The 20,845-nt window shown below is 52.1% G+C and overlaps 2 protein-coding genes across 4 annotated transcripts; one reads left to right on the forward strand and one right to left on the reverse strand.

Annotated features, from left to right (window-relative positions):
• Positions 1-1,219: 1,219 nt before the first annotated feature.
• On the reverse strand, positions 1,220-15,271 carry CCDC15 (coiled-coil domain containing 15). 2 transcript variants are annotated; one of them, XM_061476047.1, is made up of 11 exons: positions 15,226-15,271; positions 14,875-15,017; positions 12,841-12,990; positions 11,700-11,882; positions 10,716-10,820; positions 7,312-7,467; positions 6,075-6,194; positions 4,400-4,503; positions 2,358-2,537; positions 2,137-2,285; positions 1,220-1,606 (listed from the first exon to the last, which is right to left on the reverse strand). In XM_061476047.1, the coding sequence occupies exons 2-11, from the start codon at positions 14,995-14,997 to the stop codon at positions 1,485-1,487; spliced, it is 1,392 nt and encodes a 463-aa protein (XP_061332031.1). In that variant the 5' UTR covers positions 14,998-15,017; positions 15,226-15,271; the 3' UTR covers positions 1,220-1,484. The 2 variants fall into 2 exon arrangements, with proteins under 2 accessions (XP_061332031.1, XP_061332032.1); XM_061476048.1 differs by lacking the exon at positions 15,226-15,271 and adding an exon at positions 15,181-15,184.
• A 396-nt stretch (positions 15,272-15,667) lies between these two features.
• HEPACAM (hepatic and glial cell adhesion molecule) lies at positions 15,668-20,437 on the forward strand. 2 transcript variants are annotated; one of them, XM_061476119.1, is made up of 7 exons: positions 15,677-16,282; positions 17,972-18,313; positions 18,777-19,058; positions 19,150-19,243; positions 19,756-19,829; positions 19,902-19,972; positions 20,051-20,437. In XM_061476119.1, exons 1-7 carry the CDS (start codon positions 16,210-16,212, stop codon positions 20,336-20,338), a joined length of 1,224 nt encoding a protein of 407 aa, XP_061332103.1. In that variant the 5' UTR covers positions 15,677-16,209; the 3' UTR covers positions 20,339-20,437. The 2 variants fall into 2 exon arrangements, with proteins under 2 accessions (XP_061332102.1, XP_061332103.1); XM_061476118.1 differs by having other exon boundaries at positions 15,668-16,282; positions 19,756-19,972.
• The last annotated feature ends 408 nt before the right edge of the window (positions 20,438-20,845 follow it).

Raw genomic sequence — 20,845 nt, forward strand, 5'->3', positions numbered from 1 at the left:
CTCCAGCCCCGGCCTCCCCGCAGCTTCCCTCTTCGGCCGCCGGCTCCGGCAGAGGCGAAAACCCGGCTCCAAGATGATAACAGCGAAACCCGGGAGTGGGGCAGGAGGATGCCGGTCCCCACCCCAGGGCACCGGGATTCCCTCTGGATGCTGTTTCTGCCAGTGGAAAAGGCCGGGTTTAACCTTTCCGCTCACTGCCCCATCACCTTCCGTGCCCCGGTTTCAGCTAAGCCTGCCCAGCCTTGCTTTGGGATTTAACTGCAGGGATTTAGGGGTCCTGCTCTCCCTTCCCTTGGGTTTCACACCAGGAGAAATCCCCCCCTCCACCAAGGGATCCACGAGAATGGAGCCGAGCAATGGGCTGATTGTGAGGCTGAGGAGCAGCAAGGGCTTTACACAGCCATCAGTCCTCTGAGCTAAGCACTAACCCTAAACCAGCCAAAAGCCCTTTGGGAGCCCCTCTGGAGTGGTGGGAACAGGGGTGACCAGGGTGTGAGCAAGCGCCTGGGGCCCTGCCAAGGCAACACTTGTCCTTGGCTGCCCGGGAACAAGGCCCTGCCCTGAAATCAGTTAAAACCCACGGCTGCAACTTCAGCCTTTCACTTCCCTGATCCTAGCACACATGGAAACCTCCCGGGCCAGATCCTGCCCAGGTCCCTCAGCACCCTCCATTAGCTCCATAGGGTCTTCTCCTGACGCAAAAGGCAGTTAATAAACAGCATCAGCCACTGTGGAAGAGTCGTGAATGATTGTCCAGGGGGGAAGAGGAGCATCCGCTGGCCTGGTGCCTCCTGATCCCTCAGGAGTGGGATCCCAGAGGGATGAATGGGGAGAAGGAAGCCTGCGACACGCTCGGCTGCCTGCCCTTCCTGCCGTGGTTAATATTGGAGAGGTGGCAGCAAGCAGAAGGTATTAATGATGGGTTATGGTGCAACCAAGAACATGTTACCCAACATGGTGACATCTCTGGTCCAAAAGAATCTTGGTCCTGGCAAAGAGTGCTCACCTGGAAGTTACAGACTGTTCCTAGGAAAAAGGTCCTTTCTAGAGTAAAATAGAAGCTAGTGGATGAGGTCCTCATGTGGAAAAAAGGAAAGGAACAGTAAATAGCTAGCTCTGGAGCATGAGGCCACAGGGGAATGGAACGGGAAGGAACAACCCCAACAGATACTGATCCCAGGTGTCTACTTTCTCCTTATTTCACACTCCAAAGGAGACAAACCCTTAAAACCAGTTTATTCCCAAGCTACAAATCCAGTGCCAGCCCCTAAAGTGGGCTCCTTCACTCCAGCCACTGTCCCCACATGCATGGAGCCAAAAACCTCACCCCAAGTGAGAAGGCACAGGCCAGAAGGACAGGCAGGAGCAGGCAGGAGAGGGCACAGCCCTCCCTGCTCCGTGCTTCTAACAGTCACTGAGATACATGGATGAGGACACACACAGGGCTGTATCCATGGAGGAGACACACACATGGAGCTCTCCCATCACAGACGCCTCCCTGAGCGAGTGCAGAGCGTGGCCAGGCCTCGGAGCGGGAGTGTGGTCGAGGAGCTCCCATCCAGGGGGTCACAAGATGAGATGAGGGACCGCAGAGCACGGCTGTAGGCTGAGAGGGAAGAGGCACAGAACCAGCGTTAGGAGATAGAAGCACCTCTTGTGGCCCAAAACTGGGCTCAGCTTCAGCCCTTTACTGCAAACCTCAGGGAGAAGAACTGGTGTTAAGGTAATTCCATGTGCCTGCAGTTTTACACAGGCTTGCTTGGATGTTCTGAAGTGGGAAGCACTATGAAAGTGTGAGCAGCAGGTCAAGGGAGGGAATTCTGCCCCTCTACTCTGCTCTGATGAAATCCCACTTGGAGCAACCTGCTCTAGTGGAAGGTGTCCCTACCCACGGCAGGGGGTTGGAACTGGATGAGCTTTAAGGTCCCATCCAACCCAAACCATTCCATGATTCTATGAAAGCCAAAGAATTTATACAAAGTCCCAGTTTCTCCATTACCCCCACTATAAAACAACTCCCAGTTGCTCTGCAGGTGTTTCTCCAAGCTGTGCTCCAGATCCAAGCACTACTGTTGAACAAAGTATAATAAGGGATCCAGATCTAAGCACCTTCCCTCCAGAGGCAAGAGCTCCTACCTTGGTGGTTTCTGTAGAAGACACAGTTGTTGGCACAGGTATCCGGGTGGGAATCCCAGAAATCAGACCCACAGGAGCACAGTGGGGGCAAATCAATGTTGGAGAGTTTGATCTTCTCCCTCATCTGGGCTCTGAGAGCTTCCATGTACCTGCAAGGGGTGAAACATTCACATTTGGAAGTAACACCCAGCTCACTGCAGGGATAGGGGACCTGGCCATACCTCATGGACTCCTTATCTCGCTGCTGTTTCTCTTTCACCTTCCTCACTCTCCTCTCCTCCAGCTCAAGCTGGGCCAGGCTCTCAGAGGCTGCTGCACCTGAGGAGGGTTCCTGCTGCTCAGGCACCTCCTGCATCATCTGCTCTGCTGCCCGCCGCTGGTTCTCCTTCTTGCTCTTAATCCTGCAGGATTAAGCACACACATGCTTAGAGAAGGAGCTTCCCCATCCAGCTTCCATTTTCTGCCAGTTGTTCTCTGGGCAGCTCCACATCCCTCTTGTGTTGTTGCACCATAGAAACACCAGCCTGGGAATGCCCTCCTGCCCTTGACCTCCTCCTGCCTGCTGGTTTTCTCCCCACCACAGACTTCTCCTTCCAGCTCCCTCCTGCATCCTGTTCCCATGTGCTCCTGTTGGAAGTGCCACCTGCAGTTCCCCAAAAGAGCTGCTCTTCTGTCCTCTTGAAACCAAGAGCAGTGCCTGGGCTCTAACAGCCACCAGAAAGGACCAACAGCTCCACTTCCCCACTTTCGACTTTGATCATGGACAGCTTGGGTCTTATCACAACCTGTCCTTGCACCTTCCAGGGCTGCAGAAGAGCACTGGGTACATCAGAGACACTCCAAGGATCCCACATCTATTCCAAAACAGGCATTTTTAACCAAATCTCCCTCTGTTTCTGTCTCCTTGCACCTACACAGCCCTTCCAGTGGAGTTTGGGTTGTGGAAGTCACACACCAAGCACAAAGCACGTTCCCTTGATAAAGCGCCAATTATGAAGCACAAAGACTTTAAACTGAAGCATCTGCCATTTCATTCCTGCAAATGCAATAACATGTCACGGGCTGATCCCTGCCAAAAGGACTTAAAAATAAAAGATCCAGGCTGGGTAGGAGCCAAAAATGTGATCAAATGAGACACTTTGGATGTTGCTGCAATGGGGAGGTCAAATCCTTCCATCCAGAAGGAAAACACCAAAGCCAAACTGCTCCAGACAAGTTCTAAACTCAAAAATGTATTTTATATTAAGAGCCTGAGCCACAGCACCGTAAATCTGCTCCTATAGAAATACAGGCCAAGGCCAACTTAAGGCTTTACACTAAGTACAAAGCCACCTCTGCAGCCTGCAGCTCCCCTGCAACTGGGGAAGAGATAGAACATAAAAGGCTATCATCATGACTAGGAAGTCCCTGGTGTCTCACCAGCACTCCCAGGGCAGGAAAAGGCCTCTGAATCTCCAAGTTACATGTCAGGAATGTGGCTGGAGGAGCTGTATCCTTCAGCCTGGCAATTCCTCTGTGCAAAGTGACCATGGGAATCCTGCCCTCAGTGCTCCCACAAAACCTGCCCACTGCAGAGCTGGGGATAGACACAGTCAGACCTACATCAGTTTGTTTGAGAGCAAACATAGGGAAAACATTCCAAGTCTCATTCCTGTTTTGAGTTTGCAGAGCTCCTCCTTAACAAACCCCTGGTAAGGGAGAAGATGATTAAACTACCAAACCAAGTGCCGAGACTTTCACACCAAGGTTTCAACTCTGGAACAAGTGCTAGTAAATCCTTTTATTACACTATACACATTTATAGCTGTGAGGGTGAAGGGTCTGATATTAAAACTCACATAGATAAGATCAGTTTAACAACGTGACCTCACCCCAAAGTTCTAAACCTGGACTGCAGCACAGGCTTTTGGAATCTGTTCCAAGGAGCCACGGTTTGCTGAGATGCAACACTCCCAGCCTGATGTTTCGGCTCCCTACTCCAGCACTGGGACTCAGCGGGTGGAGAAGTGCTGAAGATCTCTGAAGGACTGACACACAGCACAAGAGAGGCCCACAAGCTCACAGCACAAACTCAGCACAAGACAAGCCCAAAGGTATCTTTTGGAGGGGTTGGTCAAGTGAATCCTACCCCAGGGTTAACAGACTGGGCACAATACACCCAGGGATAAGCCAGACAAGTACAGGAGACCTTTCCAGCCTTAGGAAGGGCCCTGGGATGAAGTAAGGAATACCAAAGGGCTGGAGCTCATCTGCATGTACTCACCTGGTAATTCTCTTCTGCCTCTCTTTCTGCCTCTGCTGTTCCTTCACTTGCTCACGCTCAATGCTCATGAAGAGGCGCCTGTACCGCAGGTACTCGTCCTGCCGCTGCAGGGAAGAACAGGCACCTTTGAGGAGGACATCTGGGGTTGATACTGAGTGACACCAGCTCTCAGTCTGGTCCTGGAGCAGACAGAAACCTTGCTCCTTCCCCAAGAAAGCCTCAAACACTTCCTGGTGGACAGGCCCCAGAACTTAGAAGCTGGAAAGATGGTGGGAGAGGAGGACCAAGACATCTTGGAGCATCAGAGAGCTTTGCACCAGCTGAAAATGCCTTCGGATGGAAGCTCTGCCACCTGACAACATCCTGAACTCTCATATTCCTGGTTCCCATTTCAACCCACTTCACCAGAGCACTACAAGCTATAGTCCAAGAGTTTTGGTTCACTGGGGACCACTGGTTCTCTGTGGTTCACTGGAAGCTTTATCTCCAAATAAACAGGGACACACAGCACCAAGCTGGACCCATTGCCTGCAGGAGAATCACAGAGGTGGCAAAGTCACTGCTGAGACAAATCCAATGCCCTGCAGGAAACAACTCCCATACTGAGCACAAGAAGAGGTTCAATGTCTGGGCTTTGGCTTAACTCCTGCCTAAAGCTCACACCAAAGCCTCCCACCTTCAGTCAGTATACAGCTAGTCTGAGCTCCATGACGCCACAAAGTCTAAGATTGCCTCATCAACACCAAAAGTTTGGGGCTGGGTTTGTCCATCTCAGCAGTGAGAGCCCCATACAGCTAGAGATAAAGGAGCAGGAGAGATCACCAGGCTGCAAGTGAAGAAAGCTGGATGGGAATAAAACACACAAGAGGGAGTCCTGCAAAACCAGTTATCTCTGGGTGGATCAGAGCCAGAGAGATAAAAAGCAAAGGGCAGAGGGAACTGCCAGGGGGGAAGGAGCAGCTTGAGGAGCCCCAGCTGCCACCACCATCTAGAAGGCAGATCTGGGGGCAGCTTGTGGGAGAATGCACATAAAGAACAAAAACAAAACGCAATTTGTCCAAAGTCCTTTTGAGTTTTGTGCTGTAAAGCTGCAAGAAAGCCCACAGAAGAAGAGGGCAGTGTTCCTCCTCATGTCAAGAGGGAAGCAGGAAAAGACAATCATTTCCTTTAGGCATCCAAGATACACATCGTCTCTCTGCATCGCCTGGATAAGCATGAGCTCATGGCCACATGCACGCACCCAGCATCAGGCCTGTTAGGTGCTGAGATGGGAGAAAGCTTCATACTCCCAGCAGTATTCCCAACCAAGATAAAGTGGGGTTTGCTCCTTTCTCTTTTTCTGGGCATTTTTGGCAGCTTCTCTCCACTCCTGCAGCCACAGAAAAGAACACCTTTGTTTTGCTAGGCAAAAAGTTTCTCCTCCAGCCCTTCAGTGTCATTCAGACCCCAGATCTTGCAGGAGGAGGATGTAATAGTTGTACTTGTGGTCATGATGGACCTTAAAAAGAACCTGGTAGGTTTGCCCAAGACCTGAGGCACCATCAGCACAGACAAACCTAAACCCAGGAAGATGCTCCAGACATTGAGGCTGCTCTTGAGCTGACAACATCCCCTGGGGCTCAACACCTCTGAGTCCTGAAATGAAATAATGAGGACTTGGCTCCAGTGGACAAACCTGCTTCTTGGTTTCCTCTTGGTCTACCCCAGGCCAGAGGACGAGGGGAACACGGTGATCAGTGTGCAACCCCTGGGACGGCTCAGGCAAGCTCGACTCCTTCACTGGTCCATCACAGAACTGGAAGATGATGTAAGAGAGCAGCGTCAGCATTTTTACAGTCAAGTTTCTTCACTCAGCAGTACACTTCTCACTGGAAGTGAGTCATCTACACATGGTTCCTACAGTTCTCAGTGGAGTAACCCACCCGGGAGCTGTGCCTTTTTTGGGTGGCTACAGACAGAATGCACGTGACATCTTCATGCAGGAGCCTGAGCACCAAAGTTTTGTCTAAACACTTCTGAAGATATCCCTGGAGGACGTTTCTGGTGCAGCTCAAACATGGATTCACACCTCCTCATCCCAAGCTTCATTATGAACTATGTGAAGTGCACGAAAAACAATAACATAAAGAGTGATAATATAAATACCAAAAGTGCCAGGGGAATTCAACAGCCAAAACCTCAGCATGAACCTCCACCTCTACTCAAGATTTGTCAAGCCAGTATTTCTGCTCCTAGTTGAACTAATCACCACCTAGTGTTTGTTAACTACTCCAGGTAATCAGAGTCAAACACTCCCACGCTCAGATACTTAAGGGAAGTTGGCCTGAAAACAAAAGATCATCTAGAGAAGGACAACAGAGCTGGTGCAGGGCCTGGAGCACAAGTGTGATGGGGAATGGCCAAGGGACCTGACAGGGGCTTAGTCTGAAAAACAGAAAGCTCAGGGGGACCTTATTGCTCTCTGTAACCGCCTGACAGGAGGATGGAGCCAGGAGGGGGTTGGGTTCTGCTGCCAAGGAACAAGGGATGGGACAAGAGGAAACAGACTCAAGCTGCACCAGGAGATGAGGAACAATTCCTTCCCCAGAGGGTGCTCAGGCATTGGAACAGGCTGCCCAGGGCAGGGCTGGAGTCACCATCCCTGGAAGTGTTCACATACGGTGTAGATGCGGCACTCAGGGACATGGCTTAGTGATGGCCTTGGCAGTGCTGGGGAATGGTTGGACTCGATGATCTTAAAGGTCTTTTTCCACCCTGGTTGACTCTATGATTACCTCAGTCCTCCCAAGCAGACAGATTCACACCACCTCTAAGGGAGGTGTCCCACCAGCTCCAGGCACAGGAATTGTCCCTGCCAGCTCCTTCCCTTCCAGTCCTTCAGACCAACTGGCCCAGCCTCGTGTGAGTCTCACCTTGTTGAACTCAATTTTGATGTAGAAGTTGTCATCTTGCTCAGCCTGAGGAGGGACTGTCTCCTGGCCTTGCAGTTCAGCTGGAAGATCGTGTTGTCCTGCCAGCAGCAGCTCCTCACTCTCATCTTCTCCAGGCACCTTGCAAGAGTCTGGTTTCTGGAGAAGAAGGGTGTAAACATGGAATTAAAATGTGGCTGCTGTGGTGCTGAGGGCTAATTCAACACCCTTGGATAAGAAGCAGCTCTAACCTGAGGGTGCTTGTTCTGTAGAGTCAGTTCAGATCTGGCTCAACATGCTCCAGCATCCCCACAGGGCACGAGAGGCAGAAGATCTGAATTTGGCAAGTGCCAACATTCCTACCAACTGCGGAACCAGAGGAACAGACGTGTGGGGTGAAGGAGAGACAAGGAAAAGACCTCTCCAGGCACTGTTCCGCAACCACAAGGCACTGGTGGATGGTGGGATCTCTGGAGTGACACTCAGCACACTCCTTCAGATGGTAAGTGGGCTGGCTCCCTGGCGACAATTAGCAATATTTTGAGAGGCAGCAGATTGTTTCCTACAAACTAAGAAATCCAAATGCCAGAAGCAAGCCTGGAGCCAGGAATGCGGTTTTTCTTCCCCTGCTGTGCTGTCCCTTCAGCAGCTGTGACAGAAACATAACACAGAAGAGCTGCTTTGGTGAGGACAAGGGAATGGAGAGGAATATTATCGTTTTCTAAGGATGCTCTGAAGCCCCAAAGGTAGAAGGAAAGGAAACTGTGGCAAAACCACCAACTTTAGGGAATGATAAGTGGTGAAAAAGAATTTGGGTGCTATCACACTGGGGACCTTCAACCATCTACCAAAACCTGAAAGCAAAGGCTTGGTGAACAGGATCATCTGAAACCCTTCCTGGACAGGTCATTTCCCTGTGATTACCATCTAGGTATCTGCTTGGGAAAGCAGGGAAGAAACCCTTTGGATGTTTTTGACCTAAGAAAAACATCTCTGGGAGACAGGAAGAGTAATGATTTTGTGAATGTGGATCACTCATCATGGGGAATGCAATTCTTCAGAGGGAAGGGAAAAAGAAGGAAAATGCAGAAAACAGGAGTGAAGGAGAAGTAACATTCCCTTTAAAGTGAGCAAATGCAACGTACCTGGGAACGCAAACAACACAGTGTGGACAACCCTGGCAAAGCCTCAAGTTCTTTCTGTGCCCATGATCCATGTGAGCAGGGAGGAAGCGGAGCACGGGTCAGAGAAGGGATCACACAGGAGACAACACAAGCACGTGGGGACAGAAAATCAAAAGAAGTGCCAGAAAGGCCAGAGCTCCAAGTGAAACAGGAGGGATGAAGGTAACAAGTCAGGCTTCAGGAAGAGAGACTAAAGGACAGGCTGCTCGAGAAGGGCAGTTATCAGAGGACACCACCAACAACAGTAGTTTATGCTTCTGGGCACCAGTGCTCAGCCCAGGGCTTGCTCTGGGATACAGGCAGCAGTAACAAAAAGCTTGGACTATTACTGTGAAGAAAGTCAGATTCTTCCTTGCCGAGGTTTGAAGCAGGCAGAAGCTGCCCTAGGCTACTGCCAGGAAAGGCAGACAAGCTGCCAACAGCTTCCACCACCCCAAAATCTGTGGAGGTCCAGGTTATCAGAAAAGGGTGCAGTAAGAGTCTACCTTTAAATAAAGGAGGGGGAAAGGAGGTGTTAAAGAGAAGATTTTAGCCTGTCTAATGGAAAAAGAAGAGGAAATCACTTTGCAAACAGCCTGTAAGTTGCTAGAAAACAAGATAGGCAGCAACCAGCATAAATCTGTCAAGAGCAAGTCATGTCTAGCTGGTTTGACTTTCTCCTGCAACAGAAGAGAGAGGCCCCAGGCAAGGTGCAGCAGGAGGCAGCCTAGTTTTAACCCAGCTTTTGGCATGGCCTAATTTAAACTTCTGTGAGGAGATACCCATTAGATAACACTCTTCTATGGAAGAAGCAATACTGATTAAAAACACTCCCCTGATTCAGGCTCAGGAGTTCACTGCACAAAAACAGAGTAAGAACAAGGTGGGCTCCACTGGCCTGGCATCTTGACTCCATTTACTGACCCCACCAAGCCATGCTAAACATGCTTGGGCTCAAATGAAGGAAATCAGCTGGAACATATAGCACCAGGAAATCCAAGGAGGACAAAAGCAAAGGGCAAGGCAGTGCACTCCAGCAGCAGTTACAGGGTGGTTAAGTTCAGGGCAGCTTTTTGCACGTGAAGAGAAGGGAACAAGCTGCTGTCCCTCCTTGAGAACCTTCAAAGGACTCAGGTTAGTAGCAGAGCTTTTTATTCTCTACTCTCTTGCTTCTGTAACCCTCTGGCCTGCATGGGCAGCTGCATTATTTATGTGAGGCTTTAGTGCTCCTAACAGTGTAGTAATGAATCACTCCACCTTGCTGAATGCACTCAGGACTCAAAGAGAAGGTACCTGTAGTGTCAGAAAGAGCTAACAAAGGTGTCGAGCCCATAACTAGGCTGTTTCTGTAACTCCTGATGGCAAAGCTAACTTCCTTAAACACAAATCCAACAGTACACAGACGAGGAAAAGCCAGACCAGCCCTTATATAAAAGGTATTTTCAAGATAACAGCCAGCCAAGATGTACTTCACCTTTGATGAACCCGAGAAAGAGATGGGAATGAAGAATTGCAAGACAGGCAGGAAACTGGCTCGGGAGGAGGCAGCGAGACAAAATACCAGGTTGGGTCACTGCTGGTGTTCTGCAGGATGGACAAAGTACATCAGTTTAAGAAAGGTCTTGACACAGAAAGCAGGACAATAGCTGCCACATAAAGCTGCTCCTGAGAGCTGAAGTGACAAAAGCAGGATGAAATTCAATGGAATAAAAGGTGAGGCCCTCGGGACTGACCTTATGTGGCTTCTCTGCACTGCTTCGAGGAAAGGAGATGCTTGCCAACAATCCTCTACCAGAAGCCAGTCCTGGGTGAGGAAAACCTCCCGATCTTTGCCACCCACATGAAACAAGGGACTGATGCAAGGGAAAGAGTTGTTGAGGTTTGCTGAAGGAATAAATGCACCTCAGGGGAGGGCTGATCAGCACATTCCTCCCAGACACCCAGATCACAATCTCAGCCTTTAAAAAGTCTTCTTTGAATTCTTTTTTTTTAGCTTCTCTTCTTAAATCTCTGCAAACAGAGACGTTCTCACCCACATCATCCTGCTGCCTTCTCTGCAAGAATAGTGGGGACACAGCCCTCGGGCCACCAAAATCCACGGGCTAAACATCAGGTGGGTCACAAAAGCTCAGTTTGTTTCATTTCTGCTGAAGAAACTCACTGAACTATGCTTTGGATTTGATAATTAAAGCCAAGGCTTCGCAAGCTCCTTCCTCTTACCCACCCCAGGCAGCCCTCACTCACCTCCTGCCTCCAGACACCACCAGGGAGTTCAGGGGGACCTGCTCCTTGAGGCACAGTCCTGCAGGACGCCAGCCTGTGCCGAACGTGCTTCATGGTTTTGCTCAGCTGTGTTAGGAGGGAAGGTGAAGAAAAGAGACATGAAGTTATCGCCAACTGCTTTCTGTGCGGGCAGCACCAAGAAGTTCAGCTGCAATGAAGAGATCTCCCAGTGTGCCCTGCCCTGACCAAAGTGCTTTACAAAGGGATAAAAGCTTAACACACAATGAGCTTTATAAACAGGCATCAGGGAACCTACAACCCAAAGGGATTTCCAGAGCTGTCCCAGTGCACTGAAATCCCAGTCCAGGCAAGGTAAAGGGCTTGGTTACAGATCACCTGCTCCCAGACCACTTTGCTGTGATGCCAGAAGCCCCAGATTCCCAATTGTCCCACCCAGTATCCAGCCAGAAGTGATTCTCCACCCCAGGTGGTGCTTCAACTGGAACCCCAGCTCCTCGGTGAACAAACTTTATGAAATGCCAGATGCAGCATAAGCATGACTATTAGGAAGCTTTAAACAGTCCCAAAAGCAGGTTTTCCAAGATCCCACATTCCTGGTGCGCAGGAGATCAGATGCAATGAGGTGGCACCACCTAGTGCCACCTATGCGACACAACACAGCAACAAGTCTGCACGGGGAGGGAAAATTCACTGTATTCATAGAATTATGGAAAGGTTTGGGTTGGAAAGGACTTTCAAAGGTCATCTAGTCCAACCCCCTGCAATGAGAAGGGAAATCTTCAACTAGGCCAGGCTGCCCAGAACCACATCCACAGCCTCGGATGTCTCCAGGGATGGTGCTTCCACCACCTCTCTGGGCAACCTGCAGCAACAGAGTGAATTAGGAATGTGCTGGAAAAGGAAACATTGCCTGTCCTCCTTTCAAACCACTAGCATCCAGCCTGAGGAAGCACGGCTGGAAAACCCAGGAGAGGAACTACTCACCTCAGCAGCATGCTGCTGGAATGGCTCATCCTGCTCCCCTTGCCATGGCACCGAGATGGCATGAGGAGCACTAGGAATGCCGATGGTGGATGTGGGATGGCTCCGAAACAGGCACGTGTTCATCCTGGTCCGGCGCAGCGCGGAGCCTGAGTACTGCACAGCCACACAGCTCTCCCGCTCTGCCTGCAGGACACAGCTATGGATAATGGGACATAACCTCCACCATGAGGGTGGTGAGGTCCTGGCTCCAGGGAGACCTTGGAGCAGCTTCCTGAACAGCTACAAGAAAGCTAAAAAGGGGCTTTGGACAAGGGCTTGTGGAGCAACCTGCTCTAATGGAAGGTGTCCCTGCCTGTGGCAGTGGTTGGAACTGGGTGAGCTTTAAGGTTCCTTCCAACCCAAATGATTCCATGATTAACACATGCTGCATGGGAGCTGCTGGCTCCGTTTGGTGGCATTTCTTGGGATGGGCACAAAGAGCCATCCTGCTGTGGAGGGTTTTAGTTTGGAGGAGTGCAAGAGGAGTGACGTGAGCACATCCTCTCTCAACCACACTCCCAAGCCATGGAAAAAGCCCAAACACCCCAGGGACGGCCCAAACCACTAATATTCCAGGGCATTCCCTTCTTGCTCCACAGTCAGTTTCTGGCAAGTCTCCCTGGCAGTTAAGAATAGAAAGGATTAAATATATTCACAAGGATCATCTAAAACAAGCCCATGGGGGTAAATTGGAATGTGGAGACAGCATGGAAGTGCTGCTTGTGAACTATGTCTGCCTTGAAAAAGGGAATAGCAGGAATAAACTGCTTTAAGTGCAACAAGGAGACATCCACATCCTTCACAGTTCTGGCTATACTTTAACTCCATGCCCAGGACACCAGGACTCTGCTGCTTCCAGGAGAAGCAGTGACCTTTCTGCAGGGAGGCAAAGGGCTTAAAGCTCCCCGAGTACCAGAGCCTGACAGTGTCAAACTGACCTTGCTCAAGGGGACACTACTTATGGCCATGGGGTCTGCTATGACCACCAGTTTCTCATTTCTCCTTACAAACACACTGACCTGAGGTCTGATTGGGTTTTTTTCCCCCTGATTTCAGTTTTTCCTGAAGGCCTCTGGCAAGGCAAGGATGGAGATCTACTTACTGCTTCATAGGACCTCTGAAGCTGCAGCTTCCTTCTCATCCTGACCTGCTGGTTCACCCTCTGCTTCACCTCGCCCTGGAATCGCCTCAGCCTGGCCGCCTTCTGCTGCTGCTGCTTCTTCAGCTCCTCCTCCACCTGAAAGGCTGAAGCCTGCAAGAGGTGAAAGCAGATTTCCCATGATTTTTGCTCCTATTCCATCTTCCCTTCCTGCACCTGCAGCCACAAGCAGCACTCGGAGAAAACTCCAATGTTTTGCTTCAAAATCTGTGCAACAGCTTGGAGAACATCTATTGGATTATGATGAGCTTGGACTGAACCTAGCTGGGCAGAGTGTGCACACCTCCTGCTTCAGCTGTAACACACAGAGAAAGAAAGTGACGGCCTCATCCATCAACTCACAGCTCCAGTGAAAAGATGCTCAGATACCCAAAGCCCAGATCCAAAAGGAGCAGGCCAGCCTCGGATCTCATTAATGCTGGAACCATGTCAAAGAAGGAGCTTGCAGAGCAAAGGCTCTGAAGTAAAAGATTAAAAGCAATGACCTAAATGAAATAAATCAATCAGTTGTGTTATTTTCCCAGGTTCTTACTTGAAGCCATGCCAAGGAATTCTGCTGATACCACCATGGCTTAAGGAAAATTGGCATCACTCTTCTGGTTGTCACTGCAGGAAAACCAGAGTCTGAAGGGATGGAGAAAAAAGGGGGATCTGAAATCAGCTTGGGGTTGGATGGTCCCCACATCCCACTGCCTGCCAGGAACGTGACCAGCACCACAGCAAGGTCAGAACAATTAAAGAGAGCACCGAGACAGGAGAAACCTGTGCTGTTTTTGAGGAAACCACTATATAAACCCCATCCCCATCTCGCTCTGCTTCCTTTTGACAACCTCAGCAGCAATTCTGATGCAGGAGGCATGAACAGGTATGCTTTTAATACGATCTGCTGGCTTATAGAAGTATCTTCAATAAGCTCCACTGGGCCTGTGCACCTCACAGAAAGCCCAACACCAAGGGAGGACCTGGAGTTCCAAAGGCCCCCAAGCAGGCAGGAAGAGTTGGGCTCCCGTGTGAGATAGAAGTTGTGTGGAATATGGAGATGATTCATCTCCATTTATTATCTCAACCTTTCAGGATTTAAATGACAATGTAGAAATAAATCATCTCCGAAGGGCAGTAGCTTGTGGAACGTTTAGACATTAATTACAGGGGACTGAACTCATCAGCCTGGATTTAATGCGCTTTAAGTCCTCTTATGATAACCCTCAAAGCAGGAATCCCTGAGATCAGCATCACTAAAGACGTTCTGGAGTGTTTCTAACAGTGCACAGCAGAGGCTGGCTCCAGTCTCAACTTAGTTTTACTTTTAAACCAGCAACATGGGATAAAATCTCATTCACCAACATCCTTTATGGATGAACAGGAAAGCAAAGAGAATTGATACAGGGAGGGGTCAGGAGTGGCACAGGCACCTCAAATGCAAAGCTATAAGCATGGAATTCCAAACCTGGTGCTGATGAAATCATTGAGCAGCCAGGAATAGTGAGGAAAATTCATGGAAGAGGTGGAAGGGGGGCACAAACCTGCTGAGTTTTAGCTGTGCTGCCAGTGCTGAAGGCAGCTTCTAGTAACAGGCTGCAAACCCACAGGCCCAGCTAAAATGAACAGTGCAGAAAGCATAGTATGGATAATCAGGGCATCAACAGCAGCTGATGAGAGCACTGCCCAGATCTCAACCTCACTGATGGCTAAACCCAAAGTGTTACTAAAGAAAAACCCAGTTCATTCGAGGGGAATCAGCTCAGGGAGATGCTGAGGGCTTGTGTGAACGGGATGCCGGGCCACATGGACACCGTGGTGGCTTCTGACCCTCCTAGAAGTCGTTAAAACCTATTAATTCTTCCTAGGAGCAGCGCTCTGGCTGCCTTCAGAGGGAAGAAAAGCTCACTGGCAGCTCCAATGCCCCCCCCCCCCCCCCCCGGGTTTAGTGGCACAAGCAGGGGGGTGAGCACCCACAGGACCCCCAGCAGCACTCACAAAGGCCAAGCTCTGCTCCGGGCCCACCGGGGCACTTTCCACCCAGGCACCCACAGGGGCAACGCGGGGATTCCTCTGGGCCAGCACCCGGCAGCTCCGATCCTTCCAGGGGGATGGCGGCATCCTGCGATCCTGTCTGGAGACTGGGAAAGGGGCTATGGGGTCAGTGTGTGTCCCCCACAGCCTCCCATTCCCTGCACCCCCATTCCTACCACTCAACCCATAGCACCCCATAGCCCAAGCCGTGCACCCCCATTCCCCACCCCTACCACCCCCCCCACAGCACCCCATAACCCCCCTCCATACCGCTCCCCTCACCCCAAATTCCCCCTACACCTCCCCGTTACCAACCGCCACTTCCGCCCCAGCCACTACTTCGAATGCCGGTGCCACTTCCGCCCCCAGGCCCCGCCCACAGCTCGCTCCCCAACAAGATTCTGGGGTCCCGGGTTCGCGTCCCGCCGCGGACAAACAAGGGGTGGGGGGGGGGGACGGGACCGGTGTCCCCATCACAGCACCCCGAAAACAACCCCGTGAGCATTCCTGACCCTCCCTAGAATTCCCCTCACCCTCCCAAAATATCCCTATAGTTTCCCCCGAGCATCCCTGAACCTCTCGCAGAGCATCCCTGAACCCCACCAGAGCATCCCTGAACCCCACCAGAGCATCCCCAGGACCCCCTCCAAAATATCCCTTTATCCTCCTCGGGGGGATGGAGGCTGATCCCTCGTCACTGGGGTGATGAGCTTGGCAGGTCTCGGAGGGGGGTGGGAAGCAGCTCTGGGCATCTTGCCCTGTATCCCGGCTGCCTTATTCAGTGATGCCCGGGGAACGGCACTAATTGGCACCGGAGCTGGAATGAAGCCTGGATGCAACCACAGCTTCACTTTAAAGCCTGAGAAGAGGAAAATAGGGAAGGGGAAACCCCACTGGGAGAGGGGTGCTCATCCAGCTTTGTGGAATGACCCCCCAAATATAATCCCCAATGCTCAGAGACTTAAAACCCACTGGATTATCCACAGCAGAGACGGCAAAACTTAACCATGCTCAACGGGGTGATGCCCCCGACATTGAGAATCTTCCTGGGAGTGGGAAAACATGGAATTGGGGGGGGGGGGGGGGAACTGCGAATCTGAGTGTTTTTCCCCCAAATAAATGTCAGCTCGAGGCCGCCGGGGAGGCGAAATCCACCAGGACACAGGGCTCTATTGAGAAGGGCAAGAACAACAACAAAAAAAGAAGGGAAAAAAAAAGAATTTATCCGGGCGGAACGCCAAGCCGGGAGCTCCGCGGGACGTGCCCGGAGTTGGGAAGCGGAGGGATTCGGGGGGCGAAATGTGGGGAGCGCCGGCCGCCCCGAGGGGCCACCCCGGTCCCCCCTGCTTGCTGCTCCTGGCTCTGCACACAGGTAGGGGCTTTTCGTGTTTTCCCATGGGTTTTCCCCATGGTTTTTTACCCGTTTTAACACGGTTTTCCCCATTTTTCCTTGGGTTTGGGGTGTATCTGGACAGAGGATGCTGGCGGGGGGGGGGGGGGGGGGGGTGATGGGGGTGGTGGTACCCGATGAAGGGAGGGTTGGGAAGGACTGATGAGCTGTTGGGCACCCCCTCTGCTTGGGAAAAAGGGAAAAGAAGGGGGAATTTTTGAGGAATAAAAACTGGGAAAAACACTTTTCCAGGGCCAAACAGGTCCTGCTGGGGGCTGGATCCACCACCCCCACCCTCCCCAAGCTTCTTCCCAGTTTTTCGTCTCCCCCAAGCCCCCTTTTCCTCTTCTTTTTTTCAGCATTCCCAATTCTATTTTCTTACCCATCCCTCAGATTTCCCAAAAAGCCCATTTCTCATCCCATTTCCAGCTCTGCTCCCCATCCTGCTGAAACCTCCATCTTTTATTCCCTAAAACCCCACCTTTGGGGTTTAAGGAGTCCCAGACTGCCCCATCTCGCATCTGGAAATGCAGAATATCACGCACAACAATTCTGCACCATTTTACTGCAGTTTGGACCCAAAATCAGCCGTGGGGAAGCCCCATTTCCCTGCGGATGAGCCAAGGGAGTTTTCCAAAGCCACTTTTGCATTTTGCCAGCTTGGATTGACACCCAAAAAAAAACATCAGGACCCTCCACAATTGGCTTTTTCTGCAACAAATGGGGATTAATTTGGGAAAATAGTGGAAAAATTAGGAGTTTTAGTGGGTTTTTCAGCCAGAAAAGGTGAGAGATCTCCATCCCTAAGCCAGGAATGCTATAGGAAATGGGAATATTGCCTGATTTATTAATTAGCTCCCAAATTCATTACCAGGAGCAGGGCAAAAATAGCAATTCGCTTTAAAAAGGGGGAGAAATGGTTAAAAAGCAGCAATTTGGGGGTGCAAGGATTCATTAAAAGCTATATCCCATCCCAGGCCTGGGTTTGCCTTATAGATGCTCCCTATTTTTTCGGGTTGGGGCATGTTTTCGGGGCCGAGCTGGGAATAATGGACGGACGAACGTTGCATACCAATAGATCCCATGACTTTCCAGGCTTGTTTAAAGCCTTTCTTGCTCCGGCTTCACTCTTCCCAGCTGGTTTCCCCATTCTTTTTCCTCCTTCTCTCTTCCATATGAAGTTTGTTCACCCTCGCATAACAGCATGTGGATGACAGTCACAGATGGCACCCCTGGGCTGGGAACTGGGGAGATGGATTTTTAGGGAAAAAGCTGTTTTGGGGACTTATCCTCCAAATTATCAGCTTTCCCCACTTTTTCCCTACCTTTTTGCCCTTAAAATCAACTCCATGATGCAGTTTGGCATCTTTGGGTTGATTTGGCTGCATCAGAGCATCCAGTGGAGCAGGGATGGGATAAAAATTACACACACACACACACACACACACCCCTTCAGTTTTTGGCATGATTTCCAAATCATTCAATTAACCTGAGCACAGGAGGTCTCCTACCACCCACCCCGCATCTTCTCAAGGTGTTGGTTGAACATCCCACCCGTGCTGATGCACCTTGAGGGCACTCAGCACATCTTTGGGATGGGATTCCCTATTTCCCTATGGGCTCGGAGGACCCAGACTGGGGACCCCATTGTCTCTCCCCCCCCCACCCAAGGTCTGCTGGCAGGGGTGAACATCACCAGCCCCGCGGCACTGGTGCGCGGCACAGCAGGCAAAGCGGCGCTGCTGTCGGTGCGCTACGCCAGCGCCAGCGCCGACAAGCCCGTGGTCAAGTGGCAGCTGAAGCGAGACAAACCCGTCACCGTCGTCCAGTCCATCGGCACTGAGATCATCGGCAACCTACGGCCCGACTACCGGGATCGCATCCGGGTGCTGGAGAACGGCTCCCTCCTCATCAGCCCCTTGCAGCTGTCCGATGAAGGGGCTTACGAGGTGGAGGTGTCCATCACCGACGACACCTTCACCGGCGAGAAGACCATCAACCTCACTGTGGACAGTAAGAGCAAGAAGGATGTTCAGTGGAGGTTGGGTTCTCTATGGGATGTCTTCCCTGACCACCTCTGGGGAGGGCTTTCTCCAACTGGGAGGCTCAATCACCCCATCTGAAACTGGGAGGTGGTTTTTGGGGTTCAACCACACTGTGTAGCCAAGCTACATCCACGGTGGTGTTTTGATGCCCTCCCCATCCCATGGGCCCATGTGTCTCCTGAGGCATGGTGTCACCATGGCTTCCCTGCTCACCCGCACCCCAAGCACTTTTGAGGAGGGCTTTACCCAACTAGGAGGTTCAATCACCCCATCTCCAACTGGGGGGTGGTTTTGGGGTTCAACCACACTGTGTAGCCAAGCTATATCCTCGGTGGCATTTTGATGTCCCCCTTCACATCCCCTGTGCCCATACATCACCTGAGACATGATGAGATTGGACCCATCACCATGGTTCCTCTGCTCACCTGCAGTCCCCATCTCGAAGCCTCAAGTGCTGGTGGCCTCCTCAACGGTGTTGGAGCTCAGTGAGTTCTTCACCCTCAACTGTTCCCACGAGAATGGCACGAAGCCCACCTACACCTGGCTGAAAGATGGGCGGCCGCTGAGCAACGACTCCCGCCTGCTCCTCTCCCCTGACCAGAAGATCCTCACCATCACCCGCGTCCTCATGGCCGATGATGACGTCTACAGCTGCCTGGTGGAGAACCCCATCAGCCATGGCCGCAGCATCCCCGTGAAGATCACTGTCTACCGTAAGCCACCTGCACCCCCTGGGGACAGACATCTCTTGGAGATGCTCCCAGCTAAAATCCAGGGGGGTTGTCCCCCCATTGCTCTCCCCAGGCCGGAGCTCTCTCTACATCATCCTCTCCACGGGTGGCATCTTCCTCCTCGTCACCCTGGTGACTGTTTGTGCCTGCTGGAAACCCTCCAAGAAGTATGGCTGGGGGAACATGGGAGCCAAAGGGGGTCCTCTTCTCCTGCCCCATCCTGTCTTATTCCATCCCACCCTGTCTCATCTCTTCCCATCCCATCTTGTCCTGTCCCACCATATGACCTCATATCTCATCCCATCACATCCCATCCCATCCTGTCCCATCCTGACTTGACCTACCTCATCTCATCTTATCTTGTCCCATCTTGCTACATCCTATTTAGTCTCATCTCATCCCATCCCAACCTGCACTGACCCATTTGTCCTGTTCTGTCCCATTCCATCCCATCTCATTATGCCAGGTCTTGTCTCATCCCATTAGTCCCGTCCCATTCAATCCTACTTCATCCCATCTCATCCCATCCCATCCAATCCTGCTTCATCCCATCTCATCCCATCCCCATCCAATTCCAACTTGTCCCATCCCACCACTGGGGACCACTGGCCCCTTCCCCAGCAGCCCCACCTCTGCCCCATCATGGTGCCGGCGCTGCCCGTTCCTTCCCCTTCCCTAGGGAGAAGCGACAAGCAGAGACACAACCAGCTTCTGAATACACAGAGCAGGACGAGGAGCGTCTGAAGCATGAGGGTGAGTGCTGGTGGTGCCTAACACTGGGTAACCAACACAACACCGTGATAACCGACACCGTGCCTCCAACAGCTGAGACCATCCCACGGAGCGCTGAGCACGAGCGCAAGAATCCGGTGGCCTTGTACATCCTCAAGGACAAGGTGAGCGGCTGGTGGCGTGCCGGTAGCACCATGTGCCTGGCGCGCTTCACACGCTTGCCTACCGCTGTCTCTTGTCAGGACTCTCCAGAGGCAGAGGAGGACGCGGCGCCGGAGCCCCGTGGCACGGTGGAAGCGAGTTACCCCAGCTCTCCGGTGCCAGCAGCCGGCCGCTCGCCGGGCCCGGTGGGTCGCTCGACGCGGCGCTACCATCGCTCCCCGGCACGCTCGCCCGCCTCGACGCGCCCGCACCGCTCCCCGCCGGGGTCACCCGCACGGTCCCGCGGCGCCCCACGGCTCCTGCGCACCGCCGGCGTCCACGTCATCCGTGAGCAGGAGGAGGCCAACGCCGTGGAGATCAGTGCCTGAGCAGGGGGGACACGTGTGTGCCTGCGGTGGCACCGGGCGAGTGGGGACAGCGGGCACCGGCCGGCTCGGCGTAAAGTCACTAATTTGCTATTGATCCCACCCGGAGCTCCCCTCTTCCGTCCCCTCTCTTCCTGGGGCGCCGCTTTCGTGGCTTTCCCGCCGGGATGAGCGCGTGGGGAGCGTGCGGGAGGGAGCGTGTGTGCTGTGCACGGAGAGAACACGCGAGAGGGCATGTGTGGAGCACGCACGGAGCACAGTGTGCACACACTGCACTGAAAGGGGGAGCGTGGGGCATGCAGAGAGAACATGCATGGAGCATGACCAAGGGCATACACAGAGTGTGCAGAGAGAACATGTACGGAGCATGTACAAGGGCACGTATGGAGCGTGCCCAAGAGTGTGCGGAGACAGCATGCATGGAACATGCAGGAGGGCACATATGGAGCGTGCACAAGAGCATACATGGAGCATGCAGAGATGCCATGCACACAGGGCACGAGAGCATTT

The sequence above is a fragment of the Pezoporus flaviventris genome, unplaced genomic scaffold (assembly GCF_033815535.1).
Source record: "Pezoporus flaviventris isolate CSIRO_AGI_PZ_B2104156 unplaced genomic scaffold, CSIRO_AGI_Pfla_v1 ptg000093l, whole genome shotgun sequence".
Lineage (NCBI taxonomy): Eukaryota > Metazoa > Chordata > Aves > Psittaciformes > Psittacidae > Pezoporus > Pezoporus flaviventris.